The 15,784-nt window shown below is 45.1% G+C and overlaps 1 protein-coding gene across 2 annotated transcripts in view; it reads right to left on the bottom strand.

Moving 5' to 3' along the window:
• The window catches only part of LOC146190155 (uncharacterized), a 35,755-nt gene extending 21,121 nt beyond the window's left edge, over positions 1-14,634 (bottom strand). The window contains exons 1-4 of one of the 2 annotated variants that reach the window (XM_084604884.1): positions 14,298-14,634; positions 14,045-14,206; positions 2,830-3,087; positions 494-706 (exon numbers count right to left, since the gene is read on the bottom strand). In XM_084604884.1, coding sequence (XP_084461010.1) covers positions 494-706; positions 2,830-3,087; positions 14,045-14,206; positions 14,298-14,501 — 837 coding nt within the window. In that variant the 5' untranslated portion in view covers positions 14,502-14,634. The remainder of the gene's footprint in view (positions 1-493; positions 707-2,829; positions 3,088-14,044; positions 14,207-14,297) is intronic. The other variant, XM_084604883.1, reaches the window with a different exon arrangement.
• Positions 14,635-15,784: the final 1,150 nt, after the last annotated feature.

The raw sequence follows: 15,784 nt of genomic DNA, 5'->3' as shown, positions 1-15,784 counted from the left end.
GTTCTTTGGCCTATTCTTTGGCTATGTGCTGAGCCCCAGGCCGCCCAGACGCAGCAGCGCGCAATTCAAATTATCCCTAGCTGAACCGCTGAGCTAGAATTAGTAAGCTTTTTCTTATACACAAACCTCTATAGAGCTCAGCCAGATGAAGTAGAGTAGTTTGAATTATCCAAAAATTCGAATGATTGAGGTTTGAATTAATAAGCTCTAACTGCACAAATTCAATAACATATGTATTCAATTCGTATTCTAAACTTTGAATATTCGCACACCCCAACTAAAAACACATGGTGTTATACGAACACGAAGTTACGAAAACACTTTTTTCTGAATATTTTGCTGCACTAAAGTTCGTTATAAATGAGTATTAACTGCGTGTGAATTAGCTTTTGCATCTCCGCAAAGTTCTAAACATAACTGCCAGAGGTTAGAGCGCTGGGTATTAGGGCAACAGCCAGAGTCGCGCAATTGAGCACCCAGCCAACAAACTCACGTCTTCCGCCAATGGCGCAGCACTGTCCCAGGCATCGTCCGGGGTCCACCTGAAGAGCATCCGCTCAGCGGCCACGTTTGCCAGGAACAGCAAGAGCAGCCAGGGGCGGGCGGCTGCCGTCCGTGTAGAGGTGGTCATCAGCAGGGACACAGCGGCAGCCACAGTGTAGTAGGCCAGCGAATGCAGAGTTGAAAACTGCTCCGCAAAGAATGCCTGCAACAACCCACCATTATTTGACGAGACATTTGAAGTCCCTCAAGCCACAATACACGAACCACCACAAGAGTTGACGGCCAACAGCAACGGTTTAGTGAGTCATTCCCACAAATTTGCGGCCCTTCCAAACTGTCAAAAGCGAAGTTGTGCAAACATCTAGAATTGACACAAAAGGCTACCGCTTGCACTGTGAAAAGGGCTGCTCTGACAATTCTGGCTGACAACCCTGACAGTGTGTACAAAGCAAAGCACCTGACAAAATCCCAAACCGTTTAGACAACCATGTAAAAAAACCGTGTAAAAAACATGTGACAGGAACATTATTAAAAAGCAAATGAACAATAAACAGGCTAAATATAACATGAGAAAATAATTAAGCACCACAGGATAAAGAAACAGGCTATAGAAAGCAATCGAATACAAAGTATAGGTTTAAGAAAACAATAAGGCATAAGAGAAGTGAACATACTAACAGCGTGTACGTATTGCCAAAAAAGGTACATTTCAAACGTCAACATCGCTGTGAATGAGATCGTGAAATGTGGAGGCATTGGATTCAATGGCTATGTGTGCTGGTAGATTGCTCCACTCCATGATAGTGCGTGGTATGAATGACTTCGCAAATGCAGATGAACGACACGCGATGCGCTTAACTTTGTGCGGATGGTCGAGCCGTGAAAAGAAGGCTGATAGTGATAGGAAAAAATCGTGGTGGAGCGATGTATGGTGATACAGTTTATGGAAAAGTGCTAGCTGTGATAGTTTGCGGCAGAAAGACAAGTCTTCTAATTCGGCGCAATTTTTTAGGACAGTGACACTAGTAGTATGTGAGTAGTCAGAATAAATAAAATACGCAGCACGGTTCTGCAAGGACTCAATGTTAGCTATGAGACAGGCTTGTTCAGGATCCCAGATGGCTGATGCATATTCAATCTTCAGACGAATGAGCGTGAGGAACGCTAGTTTCTTCAGGTGGGGAGGAGCCTGTCTGAGGTTGTGCTTTAGAAGGTCAAGTGAGCGGTTGGTAGAAGGTCGAGTGAGCGGTTGGCGGATGCTAAAGTTATATTAATGTGGTTGTGCCATGTTAAGTCAGATTGCAGATGAACTCCAAGGTACTTGTAGGTAGTAGCAAGTTCGACAGAGTTGTTATTTAGAAAATAAGTTGTGGGAATGCGAGCGCTGCGAGTGAAAGACAAAAGCTTAGTTTTGGAAGTATTAAGTGGCATAAGCCAAGCTGTGCACCATGCGGTTACTGCATCAAGGTCAGTTTGCAAACATTGTTGGTCAGTGATAGAAGAAGAAATATTTCGGTATATTACGCAGTCATTGGCAAAGAGCCTAATTCGAGAAGACACAGAGTTGGGTAGATCATTAATATATATTAAAAAAAAGAGTGGGCCAAGGACGCTCCCCTGTGGTACCCCAGAAGTGACTTTAGAGTGAGCGGAGTTGTAGTTATTAATGGAGGTGAACAGAAGTCTAGCGCTGAGGAAGTCCGCAATCCAAGTAACAACAGTAGGGTGAATATTCAACTGAGTTAGTCTGAGTATAAGCCTATGATGAGGAACACGGTCGAAAACTTTTGAAAAATCGAGAAAAACGGCATCAATTTGACCACCAGCATCAATGGATGAATGCAAATCATGAACGAATCTGGCGAGTTGTGTGTCACAAGAGAAGCCCTTGCGAAAACCGTGCTGGTTTTTGAAAATTATGTTATTGTTTTCCAGGTACTTAAAAATTCGACTGTGAATGACGTGTTCAAGAAGTTTGCAGAAAGTATTCGTTAGTGAGATAGAGCGATAATTAAGCGGAGAAGAACGATCACCGGTTTTGAAGATCGGTATTACTTTGGCAACACGCCAGTCATGAGGTATGAGACCAGATGATAATGATAATGATGATAATGGGGTATGCTTCTGTATTTCAAAAATGGAAGTAAAGCATTCTTTCATGGCACAAATGCACCTTACAAGAAGCCTTCTAGTCTATGCTAGTGCCTCTGGAACGGACTGGTAGTACACGGAACTTTCCCTACGCAGGTGCTTTGGGGGAAAACTTACACGACCAAAACTGGCCAGCAAAGCACACTGCCCTTGTCTAAGCCAACCCGCACGCACCTGCACATTGGACAAACGGCTCAGGCCCATGTCCAGCAGCTGACGGTGCTCCTGGAGCATGGAGTAGGCGCTGGCCAACTTCTGCTCAAGAAGCTCTCCACGCTCTTGCATGACAAGCTGCTGCTGGGAAAGCTGCTCCTGCACCTTGGCCGCACGTTGCAATTCAGCCGTAGCCCGCATGCTGGATGCCCCCAGTTCCGAGATGGTGCGCGCCGCTTCTGCTTGCCACTGGCGGCTCCGAAGAAACGCGCAAATCACCTGCACAACACATACCGCGGGGGGGTCATGCCTGCGTAGTAGCACCTGTTTTCATTCCACCTGTTTATTTATTTATTTATTTATTGTACCTTACAGGCCCCGAAGGGCATTGTGTAAGGGGGGTTACAATATCAAGGTTAATGGCTGTAAACAAGGAGCAGACACTAGGTATTACATAATTTCAAACATAAAAGAATTCCCAACGTAATTATACATGGTCGCTACAGAATAGAGTACATACAGATGCATATAAAAATATGAGAGAAAACATTTAAAAAGAAAGGCAACATGATAATAGTATAACATAGGTCAATTGAACTAGCAATACAAACTTAACACTTTCTCACGGAATGAAGCAGGACTATTTATCGATGCAATTGAATCAGGAAGATCATTCCAGAGTGAAATGGCGCGAGGAAGTGCAGATGAGTTGAAAGCTTTCGTACGGCCAAAGATGCGAGAAAAACTAAGATGATTGTGCAAGCGTCTAGACGTGCGCAGTGGATTGCTTAGTGGCAGCGGCAAAGGCCTATCCGTATACACATACTTGTGTAACAAGCACAGAAGCGAAACTTGGCGGCGATTTTCTAGAGGCGGGAGAACATGTTCTTTTTTCATTTCAGACACACTAGATTGGCGGATATAGTTGTTGGAAATAAATCTGGCAGCTCTGTTTTGTATCGATTCTAATTTTATGTTCAGATAGTTCTGGTGTGGTGACCATATCGAAGACGCAAATTCAAGCTGGGAGCGTACATAGGTTATGTAAGCTAATTTTCGGACATGAGCGGGCGCTTTTTTAAGGTTACGGCGGAGATAACCAAGAGAGCGAGATGCTTTAGCACAGATGGAAGTGATATGTTCGTTCCAGGATAGGTTCGGTGTTAAAAGAATGCCCAGGTACTTGTACGACGGTGTCTCAGACAGAGGCACATTATTTAAGAAGTAACAGAACTTGGATTGAGAACGTTTACGGCTGAAAGTCATCATTTTACATTTGGAGGGGTTAAGCGTCATGAGCCAGTTTTCACACCACCTAGCAATATTATTAAGATCCTGCTGAAGAAGGTGATGGTCATTAGTCGATTTTATTTCTCGGTAAATTATACAATCATCAGCAAACATACGGACAGTGGACGATGTATTAGTTGGGAGATCATTAATATAAATAAGGAAGAACAAAGGACCGAGAACGCTGCCTTGAGGAACACCCGAAGTAACAGAAGAAGATGACGAGGAGTAATTATTAACGAAGGTAAACTGTTCGCGAAGAAAAAGAAAGTTTCGAAGCCATGATAAAGTGAGGGAATCAAGACGAAGTGCTGACAATTTGGAGATTAGACGACAATGGGCTACTCGGTCAAATGCCTTCGAAAAATCAAGAAATATGCAGTCTGTTTGTTCATTTTTATCCATATTAAAATTAAGATCAGTTGTTAGCTCGAGCAGCTGAGTGTCACACGAATAACCTTTTCTAAAGCCGTGCTGATTAGGAAAGAAAAAGTTATTAGACTCAAGATGACGGCGGACGTTAGAAGAAACAATGTGCTCGAGTAGTTTACAGCATATGCATGTGAGCGAAATGGGTCTGTAACTGTCAGGAGAACTTCTATCACCGCTTTTAAAAACTGGAATTATTTTTGCCATTTTCCACTCAGCAGGGAGTTGACCTGTCTGTAATGATTGCTGGAATATGCGGCACAATATTTCGCTGCAAATGGGCTTTAAATTCTTCAGTACCTTCGAGTTGATATTGTCAACGCCAGACGAAGTAGAAAGGTTCAGATTGTCGGTTAGAAGAGATATGCCTTCAACTGTTATAGTAATGGGTTCCATATACGGCCAGTCGAATTCGGGGACAAATGGTACGCTGGAATGATCTTCCTTCGTGAAGACAGATGAAAAGAATTTGTTGAACTCAGACGGGCATTCTTCATCAGAAACAGGCACGTGAGCGTCCCTACGTAAAGAAATGCGATTGCCATCCCTCTGTGGCGCAATCACCTGCAGAACTTTTTAGGCGTGGATTTTAGCAAAGCGGGGAGATCGTAAGAAAAGTATTTAACTTTCGAGTCACGTATGGCAGCACAGTATGATTTGACACACTCCTTGTAATTCTTCCAATCGGACTGATTACAAGTAGACGAAGCTTTCATGTATAATCGTTTCTTTTTATTTCTAAGCCTTCTGAGGGATTTGTTAAACCAAGGATTAGACTTATCGTTGTTCACACGCACTAACGGGACGTATAAGTCGACCAACTCGCAGATCTTTTCCCTGAAAAGAACCCAATTCTATTTCTATTTCTATTTTCTATTGATTTCTATTTTTTTTCCCTTTGCATGCCTCAGCATAATATATATATATATGTTGATTCCTGAAGGGCACACAGGCATTACACAAGGGACAAGAGCTTGTGCAGGCAATCTGCGGTCAAAATTAAAAAAGATAAATACAATGCGGCACCACACTCTTAAAAAAAGAATGTAAAACTTCATAAATCACATCCTATGTACAAGGATCCGCTCATTATACAATGAAGTGGGCAAAATATTAAGTTGTTGGGAAAGCAAATGCACACTCTACCTGGACACCACCACACTGTCAGGGAAGGGATGGAGAAAGACTAGAGAGACGCTATCATAGTGGAGGACCTTCGAATAATTTCAGCCATTAAAGTGGACCACACAGCACACAGCCATTTTCTACAGTTGTCAGATTTGGTGAAGCAACCCCAAGCTCAGAAATAGTGCTAGCCTCTATTTGACCTCGGTCTTTAGCAAGTGGTACATACAATTTCTTGAATCCTTCAAGAAGCTTCCCTGTGTACAGAGAGATAGACAAGAAACAAAAAACAGTACTATCAACCAAACATTGATGGCTGTAAATGACAAATACGCCATACCTGTAAATGACAAATACGCCATACCACCCATTGTTATCAGAGAACCCTGCCCATTTGTTGTGTAAACACCGTACTTTTTTTTTTTTTACTACTCATCAACTTCAGTTCCTCAAATAAGGCCGTTTCACATGGTGCGACACTAGCGAAAAATTTCTGCCCAGTTGAAGTGTCGTTGATCGCAACACCTCTTTCACATGCTTGAGGCGCCAACGATTTCTCTCAGTACGGCATGAGCAGCAGCACCATCATATTTTACCAACAATAAAGGTAGAACACACGCAAGATTAAATGTGTCTAATATATGTTTTTTTATCGGAATATAAAGCCCTTTATACAAAATATGAAGAACTGAACAAGGGTAAATGGGGTACGCCTCAGTTCGCAGATGAGCCAACGTTTCGACAAGTGGACTTGTCGAAACGTTGGCTCATCTGCGAACTGAGGCATACCCCATTTACCCTTGTTCAGTTCTTCTTCATACCGTGCAAACCATCTTCTTCCTTTCATTCTACTTTATACAAAATAGACATTTTTAACTTTTTCGTCTTGTACGCAACTACGTACAAGTCATATCAGGCTGAATTCCATTAGCTGGCGGCCGCCTCATTCGCAACGATCGCTGCAACAGTGCAGCATGTGACCAATTGTTTGGAAGTCAGCCGCAGCCGCGACGGGAGCAGCGTGCCCTTCTGTCACTGTGCGGCTGAAATCGCACTCTCCTGCGGCGAGAATAGAGTCGTTTGTAGAGATGGCCTAAATGCAATACATAGTTTCTCAATAGTTTCAAATTTCTCGTAGATGATCAGGTTTTATGTACTGTCCAGTATTCTTTTTATTGACTTTTATGTTGCTTTGGCAGTTCACCTGTGTATCTGCTGACCTCTTAAAGAGATTCTAACACTTCTAACACACATAAAGAGAAAGAGAGAGAGCTTGTGTGCGAAATATCACGCTGTCTATGCATCACTTGTGTTTCTTCTCCCACGGGTATATTTTGTTCGTAGGGCCCCGGACACTTAAGCTTCTTAACTGCAGCTTTTCGTCTGGGATCCATCCCTGCAGTATGTATGTTAAGGGTAAATAGAAACTAATATGTACAATCAACACAACACCATATTATGCTGCATACCCTTAAACGTAACACAGCACAAAGGCAGAGACTGGAATGCCACCCCAAGGAGCAATTTTAACTTGAGAAGCACTGTGGTATATTTACAACACATGTGAGAGCATCACGTTAGATATGCACAGGGAAAGCACGCTGCTCAGGTATAGAAAATGTTTTCATAGCTCCGAACCGGAGCTTAAAGGTATACTAAACTAATATCCAAGAATATTGAGAAAGCCCCACAATTGCATTCTTAAGACAAGATTACACTCGTACAGACACATAATTCGGGTTAGTTTTGAGCGGATGGCTGTATTTTTGACATTTTTTGAGCGGCTGCCGGGTCAGAGGCAGCACGTTCCCGACTGTTAGCCGGCGGGTGTGACGTCACAACTTCGCTCAGCAACGTCATGGCCCCGCAATCCCGCCGCCGCCCCCGCACCTGAAGTTGGTTGACCATCTACACGCAGTGTCGGTTCCCCCGCGTCGCGCCGTGAACAATGATGCGAAGCGTGGAATGCTTAACATGAGGGAGGTCGAAGGAGACGCGCAAGGAGGGCACGTATTGCAGGCAATTGTTTGCGCGCAGGGAGGGAACTGTAAATTGTGTGCAAGAACATGAGCAGCAAAAAAAAAAAAAAAAATGCACATCTGCCCCTGCGCTTTGAGAGTGCCACGGGGGAAAGGAAAACAACAGGTGCAACCGGCCGCGATGGGGGTGTTGTGACGCGGTATCCGGTTTTGTCTTTCATAGAAGCCAGCTAGGTGCGGCGATTTGAGAAATATTCTTTAAAATACTTACTTTCCGCTCATTTCTGTTCATAAAGTGGATTGTTTTGGTCACTTCCAATGCAATAGCTACTATCTGCGCTGGAAATCTCGGCGGCAATTTTTTTATTCAGTATACCTTTAAATAAATGCAGAGTGCAGCGGTGGCGTAGCGGTAGAACATCCGCCTAGCATGCAAGAGGACCGGGGCTCAAATCCCGGTGCCGCGCAATTCTCCACTGGATTTAAAAAAAAAAAAGAAGAAAAAAAAGAAAATCCGCGTGTCGATGGAATTGCATAAACAGGTTTGGGGCGCGACCTCCAGCAACGCACTCCCTCACCAGAACAGCAGTTGGCCACCCTGGTGCAGTAATTGGCCGCAACCTCCTATGATAAGCTCCATAAAACCCCGGCCCTCAGTCACCAGCGGCTGCGGAACAACTGACCACGGCGGCGGTCAGACCTGTGACGCAGCAGGGGGTGGTGCTAAGAATACCTGGCTCCGCTGGACAGGCCGCATTTGAAAACTGACCCTGGCAACGTTTAACGCAAGAACCCTAGCTAGTGAAGCTAGTTTAGCAGTGCTGTTAGAGGAACTAGAGGGTATGAAATGGGATATCATAGGGCTTAGTGAGGTTAGGAGGCCGAAAGAGGCATATACTGTACTGAAGGATGGCCATGTACTGTGTTATCAAGGTTTACCAGAGAGGCGACAACTAGGAGTAGGTTTCCTTGTCAATAAGTATATAGCGGGTAATATAGATGAATTTAATAGTATTAATGAGAGGGTGGCAGGCATCGTTATTAGGCTTAATAAGAGATATAAACTGAAGGTTGTACAGGCCTATGCACCTACATGTAGTTATGATGACCAGGCAGTTGAAAGCCTCTACGAAGATGTAGAATCGGCAATGCAAAGAGTAAAAACGCAGTACACTGTGCTAATCGGTGACTTCAATGCCAAGGTAGGGAAAAAGCAGGCAGGAGACCAGGCAGTAGGTGAATGTGGCATTGGTTCTAGGAATAGCAGAGGGGAGTTACTAGTTGAGTTTGCAGAGCGCAATAACTTAAGAATTATGAATACCTTCTTCAGCAAACGGAAGAACCGGAAATGGACATGGAAAAGTCCTAACGGGGAGACTAAAAATGAAATTGACTTCATAATGTGTTCAACCCCTGCCATTATGCAAGATGTAGAGGTAATCAGGAAAGTGCGATGCAGTGACCACAGGATGGCGAGGTCCCGAATTAGCCTAAATCTGAAGAAGGAACGCAACAAATTAGTAAGAAAGAAACCCATCAACGAATTAGCGGTTAGGGGGAGGGCAGAAGAGTTCAGGATCTCGCTACAGAATAGATATTCAGCTCTAAAGGAGGATGGCGACATTACCCTAGAAGCAATGAACAATAATTTCAGAGATATCATTACTGAATGTGCGGTAGAAGTAGGCGGTAGGATAGCTAGAGAGCATACCGGTAAGCTGCCTAAGGAGACGAAAGATTTGATTAAGAAACGCCAGAGCATGAAAGCTTCCAATCCAACAGACCAGATTGAATTGGCCGAGATATCAAAGCTAATCAATAAGCGCAAGGTGGCCGATATAAGGAAGTATAACATGGAGAAAATTGAGCATGCTGTAAAGAACAGGGGAAGCCTTAAAACGGTAAAGAAGAAATTGGGCATAGGCAAAAACCAGATGTATGCGATAAGGGACAAGGAGGGCAACATCATCACGAATATGGACAAGACAGTCAAAGTAGCCGAGGAGTTCTATACAGATCTCTACAGTAGCCAAAGTAGTCAGGACCGTAAGAAGATTGGCGGTAGGGAAAAAGTCAGACGTTCCACCAGTTACGAAGGATGAGGTCAAGAAAGCATTAGAAACTATGAAAAGGGGGAAATCAGCTGGAGAGGATCAGATAACTACAGATTTGCTGAAGGACGGGGGGGATATCGTGTTAGAAAAGCTGGCCACCCTGTATACGCAGTGCCTGGTGTCATCGACGGTACCGGAACCATGGAAGAATGCAAACATTATCCTCATCCATAAGAAAGGGGACTCTAAGGACCTTAAAACTTAGACCAATCAGCTTACTGTCTGTTACGTATAAGGTATTTACTAAGGTAATCGCTAATAGAATTGGGACAACCTTAGACTGCAATCAAGCAAAGGATCAAGCAGGTTTTCGGAAACTGTACTCTACTATCAATCATATCCATACCATCAATCAGGTGATAGAAAAATGCTCGGAATATAACCAGCCCTTATACATAGCATTCATTGATTACGAAAAAGCATTTGACTCAGTTGCAACCTCGGTGGTGATGCAGGCGTTGCGAAATCAGGGGGTAGACGAGCCGTACGTGAAAGTGCTGGAAGATATATACAGTGGCTGCACAGCAACCATAGTTCTGCATAAGTAACAAAATTCCCATAAAGAAAGGTGTTAGGCAAGGAGACACAATCTCCCCAGTACTATTCACAGCTTGCTTAGAGGAAGTATTCAGAGACTTGGAATGGGAGCAGTTAGGGATAAGGGTAGATGGAGAATACCTCAGTAATCTGCGATTTGCTGATGACATTGCCTTGCTAAGCAACTCGGGGGATGAACTGAAAATAATGATTGGTGACCTAGACAGGAACAGTAGAAAGGTAGGCTTGAAAATCAATATGCAGAAGACTAAGGTAATGTTCAACAGCCTCGGAAAGGAACAGCAGATTACATTAGGTAGCGAAGTACTGGAAGTAATAGGCGAATATGTCTACTTAGGACAGGTAGTAACCGCAGATCCGGACCATGAAAAGGAAATAACAAGAAGAATAAGATTGGGATGGAGCGAATTTGGCAAGCACTCACAGATTATGACTAGCAGCTTACCGGTATCGCTCAAGAGGAAAGTATACAACAGTTGCATCTTGCCTGTACTCACCTATGGGGCTGAAACGTGGAGGCTAACCAAGAGAGTTCTACTTAAGTTGAGGACAACCCAGAGGGCTATGGAACGAAAAATGGTAGGGGTAACATTAAGAGATAGAAAGCGTGCAGAGTGGGTCAGAGAAATAACTCAAGTTACCGACATTCTAGTAGAAATTAAGAAGAAGAAATGGACATGGGCAGGACATGTAGTGCGAAGAGAGGATAACCGATGGTCGCTGAGGGTAACAAACTGGATTCCAAGGGAAGGAAAGCGTAGCAGGGGGCGGCAGAAAGTTAGGTGGGTGGATGAGGTTAAGAAGTTCGCAGGGTTCAAGTGGATGCAGCTAGCACAGAACCGGGCTAAGTGGAGAAATATGGGAGAGGCCTTCGCCCTGCAGTGGGTATAGTCAGGCTGATGATGATGGTGATGAATGCAGAAACGACGCTTTCAAGGGGTACAAAATCCCAAGTATGCAGAAGAAAGTTATTTAGCATGTCAGCAAATATCGCATGCTGTAACTGTATTTTAATGCGTAATGCATCACCCGAAAGAAGAAATCATGCAGCAACTGATATTAGGCATCTGTGCACCTAATGGGGAATATTTATGCACTAACCTCAAACAATGTGTTCAATCACATTAAAGTTGTGTTTGTCAAAAAAAGGGCATATGCTCTGGAAGGCAGCCATAAAGGTCATCATTACACGATCCGTTACCCCATTAAAAAGATATGGAACAGTTTTATTTCAAAAGCCTGCAGCAAAGTAGTACAATTTAGAGCTGTGCGCAGGCAGAGGCTGGCCCCAAAAGCCCGTACCCAGCCCGGCCTACGGGCCAGGCCGCTCAGGAGCCTTCTTCCTCTGGCTTGGGCCGGGCCCAGGCCAATATACATTTGTCTCGGGCGGGCCGGGCCAGACACCACAATCACAAACCCATGCAACCTTTGCGAAAGTGCGAATATGGCCATAGTGCACACCATAGCCGGATAAGTATTTAGAAGGTGCAACATTTTCCCGCGTCTTCCCCACGCAAGAGCTGAGTTCTTTCCTAGAGTCGACCCACTTTCCTCCCAGTCTCCTTACCGCGAACGGGCATTTAGTAGCCATTAGTGACCGACCAGAGAGGCCGCTTGTGGGCTATATTTAGTTTCGACTTTCGCATCTCTATCGGCGCTGATGTTTAGGTAACCATTTCAAAATTCGTGCCATGCTGTCGCCTATCAAACGTCTGTTGTGGCTTACTCCTACCTTGACATGGCCTCGTTTGAAGCGGGACACAGCAAAAAAAAAATCTGCGGTGCAAGTTTCCTCTTGTTTCTCTTTCTGCGAAAAGTTCACGTGAAAAGCTCACGATGAGCCAGGCGAGCTCACCGAGTACTTGACCACAAAACCAACCACTTGTTCAGAGCTAGTGCACTTTTGGAGAAGCAAACAAGCTGCTGACCGAAAACTTGCTTTCCTACCAAAGAACATGTTAGCCATTACAGCCACAAGTTTTAGCACTGAAAGAAACTTCAGAGCGCTACCGTCAAGTTATCCAGGAGCACCGCAAATGCTCCAATTCAATGCATGCCACCCGGTCTTCCATGAGCGAGGAAAGACTCATTGCAATGAATACATCCACTGCGACACTTGAATAACCTATTATGTGGCGATGGCTTGTGCCAAGATGTACCGGCTTTGCTCTACATATTCAGCAAATTTGCCATTTCAAATGTGACAACTCAACGTTTTAAGATCTTTGATAAGCTTATAAAAAAAAAAGTTTCAAGATGATAACTTCAACTGCAGTTATATCACGACAGGCCGGGCCGGGCTCAGTCCTCGTCAGAGTCGGGCCAGGCTCGGGCTCAAAATATTGGCCCGTGCACACCTCTAATACAATTACAACATGCAGTATGTAAAGCATACAGTGTTTTTAGAGCAGGATCCTCAAAGCTAGATGCCACACTTGACAAGCCCTGTATACATGGACTCGACAGCACCGGGTCGGGTAAGTGTCGAGTAAGCGAGGTCACCATTACTCAACCCGATTGGTGTCTACATGAACTCGCTTTCTAGCAAGTAAGTATCGCAGCGGCGCGTAGCGTCGAGATTTGTAGTTATTGTGCAAGTTTCTTACTCGTATTTGATTCCGTTGCCTTTCACTATTGAGAGCTTCGATCATTCTTTTTTATCGTTGATGAGGGCTAAAAAGCATTCACCTTCGCTGACGCTCCTCGCCGCTCCGGTTGCTTTTTAATTCCAGAGTTCGCCATAACTCGACTCGCTGACTCGACAGAGTCTACATGCTTTTAGACAAGCGGGTCAAGCGAGTTAGCTTACCCCCTGCAAGCGAGTTAACGCGACCCGCTCCGCGGCTATTTTACTTGACCCGACTGGGTATACACGAACCCGACAACTGGTTTTTTACTCGACAGGCTTACTCGACCCGACTCTGTTGAGTCCATGTATACAGGGCTACACAGGCATTTTCTTGCAGGTTTGCAGAATTTTTTTTTTTCCAATCAAAGCAAGTCAGCACCAAATGTGGCTGAACTTCAAATAATGCAGAAAAACTAACTGCCAAAAAGGACACAAAGTTTTCAGTCACAAAAATAAATTGAGCCACAGAAGTGCAGAACCGGAAATACCAAAAAATCATTCACCGCAAATATTACATTTAGAGAATGTAAGCAAAAATGGAATATAGTATTTTGCCAAAAATTTATACTAAGAGTAAAGTCTCTGGCAAATCTGTAGGCAAAATTCGGTTTATAGGTTGGTTTATGGGGTTTAACGCCCCAAGGTGGCTTAGGCTATGTGAGACACCACAGTGGAGTATTCCGGAAATTTCGACCACCTCTGGTTCTTCAACGTGCACTGACACAGTGCACGTGCGCCTTGCTTTTCGACCCTCGAAAAGTAGCCGGGATTTGCAAGCATAATTCACCAACTCAGTAATGCAAGCAGACTAAGACATCTAATACTTTCAATATGACAAAGGATAACAGCAGGTGGTAATATGTGCTTGCTGACAGAAAGGAGCCAGACCAGCTGCACATACTTTGAAAACGTGGTTGCTTCGTTATAAGAAGCAAAAACGTAATAACAAGGAGAAAAACGAGCCACACCATCTCGGCAGCATTACGCTGAAGACCTAACGCAAATTAAAATTCTCTCGCACGGCCGCGTGTGCTGCAGGGGGCCAACAAAGATGTCAGTGCACACTTTCATGTTTACCGCGCTTTCATTCCTATAATTATCAGTTGCTGTACCTGCGTGTGGGTGAAGAACTGGGAGTAGGTGGTGGCGAGAGGCCGCTCCAGGAACTGCGTCAGGGCCTTGCAACGTGACAGGGCCTCGGACTCGGGGCAGTGCAAGGGTTCTTGCCCCATTTTCGTCAGGAAGCAGCTGGTAAACGCCAACGCTAGGCGACCCTGTCAGAGTCGGGCACGTGGTGTCATCCCGCGTGACATATTTGCAACGCTTGACATGAACGTGACAATAACGAGGAGCTCGGTCACTGACCTGTAGCTCCTCGTTGAGATCGTCGCAGCCCCGTTCGAGCTTCGAGACCGCGTCGCTCCAACAGGCGCCGTACTCGGGTATCTTGGCCAGCACGGCTTTGTACTGGCGCTCTCCCGGCGCACTAGGCGCCGCGAAGGGCTGCTCGAAAGCAGTGGCCGTGCAAAAAAACACCGACAAGCACGCCATCATGACGTGCCACGCCATGACGGCACGATTTCCGACGCTAGCAAGGAATATTGCCGAAGAGAACGGCTAACAAGAAGTATGCGCCGGGTGCTGCTGCGTTCGAAACGGACGCCGCTCGTCAGCCCTTTTTATTATGCCTTCTTTCTTCGCGGTAATGATGATGTTGATGAATTTCTGATGATGGTGATGCTTTGTCCAGCCGTGTATGTAGTATTAGCCGCACTCGCAAAACGTCGGCCTTCGAGTTTCACGGAAATGTGCTTAGTATTATGCGTAATATAAAGCATTTCTTGTGACCGCATGTGATTAGCTGCACAGCTGGAAGACTTGCTTCGCGTTCTTCCCATGAAAACTGCTAATCAGTAAACTGACAGATCCCAGGATATTAGCTAGATTTGACCTAGAAACGCCTTTTATTTCAATCGCAACATTTCTCAGTAAATGAGATCATATAAATTGTTAAGCGCTAGCCGCAAGAAGTCGCAGTTTCAAAGGTTTCTATAGACTCGTTTTTGTTTTTATTATTGGATAGCACTGGCAGTTTATTAGAACAGGTTAATCTATGCAGGACTGAGTAGGCGGTATAAAAATGATAAGCACAGAATTTGGGACATATTAATTTTATTGTACGGCTACCATGGCGGCTGAACAGCTTCGAATGGTTCATAGCCCTGGAATATTCCTGACAAGCAGCCTTACCTGAATCACTGCAATGCAATCCAGGCGCACCTCTCCGCGCGCTGCATGTCCCCAAGCAGTAGCGCCGCGGCTTCTGGCGCTTTCACTGCTTTCACTTTCAGTACGCTATACTTTCACCGAGCGCCCTGGAAATGGTATCCACCCGGCGCATGGAGGAAGGGACCCGGTGCATAATCGGCATGTACGTCTGCTGACCCGAACATTTAGGTCACGGAATCGGCAATGACGCCGCGCAGCTGCTTGGACAACTGTATGCATGGAGGACCTCTATGGCTGTATGCCATGGCTGTATGCATGGAGGAAGGAAACAACTTAGGAGAGGCCCTTGCCATTCCCAATGCATTGGAGAAAGTGTGGCGGAAGTGACGTCAAAATTTACGGTTAGCCAAGTCGGGCCATTAGCAACGGTGACGCGTTGCTATGAAAACTCGGGCCACTAACAACAGCGTTGCTAAGGGCCCTAGGCGCCCTAGGTACGTGAGCGTCGCGGAGAAAGGTTAAAGGAGGAGGAGAGACGTTGCAGCGTCCGGTCGCGGCGCTGCCGCACCGGCTTCAAAAAAAGTGACGTCAGGGCCTCTCCTAAGCTTTTCTTCCTCCATGGC

Source organism: Amblyomma maculatum, chromosome 5, assembly GCF_055883805.1.
Source record: "Amblyomma maculatum isolate TAMU_Amacu chromosome 5, ASM5588380v1, whole genome shotgun sequence".
Classification (NCBI taxonomy): Eukaryota; Metazoa; Arthropoda; class Arachnida; order Ixodida; family Ixodidae; genus Amblyomma; species Amblyomma maculatum.
The sequence above is the reverse complement of the archived record's forward strand: the minus strand, read 5'-3'. Positions and strand labels throughout refer to the sequence as shown.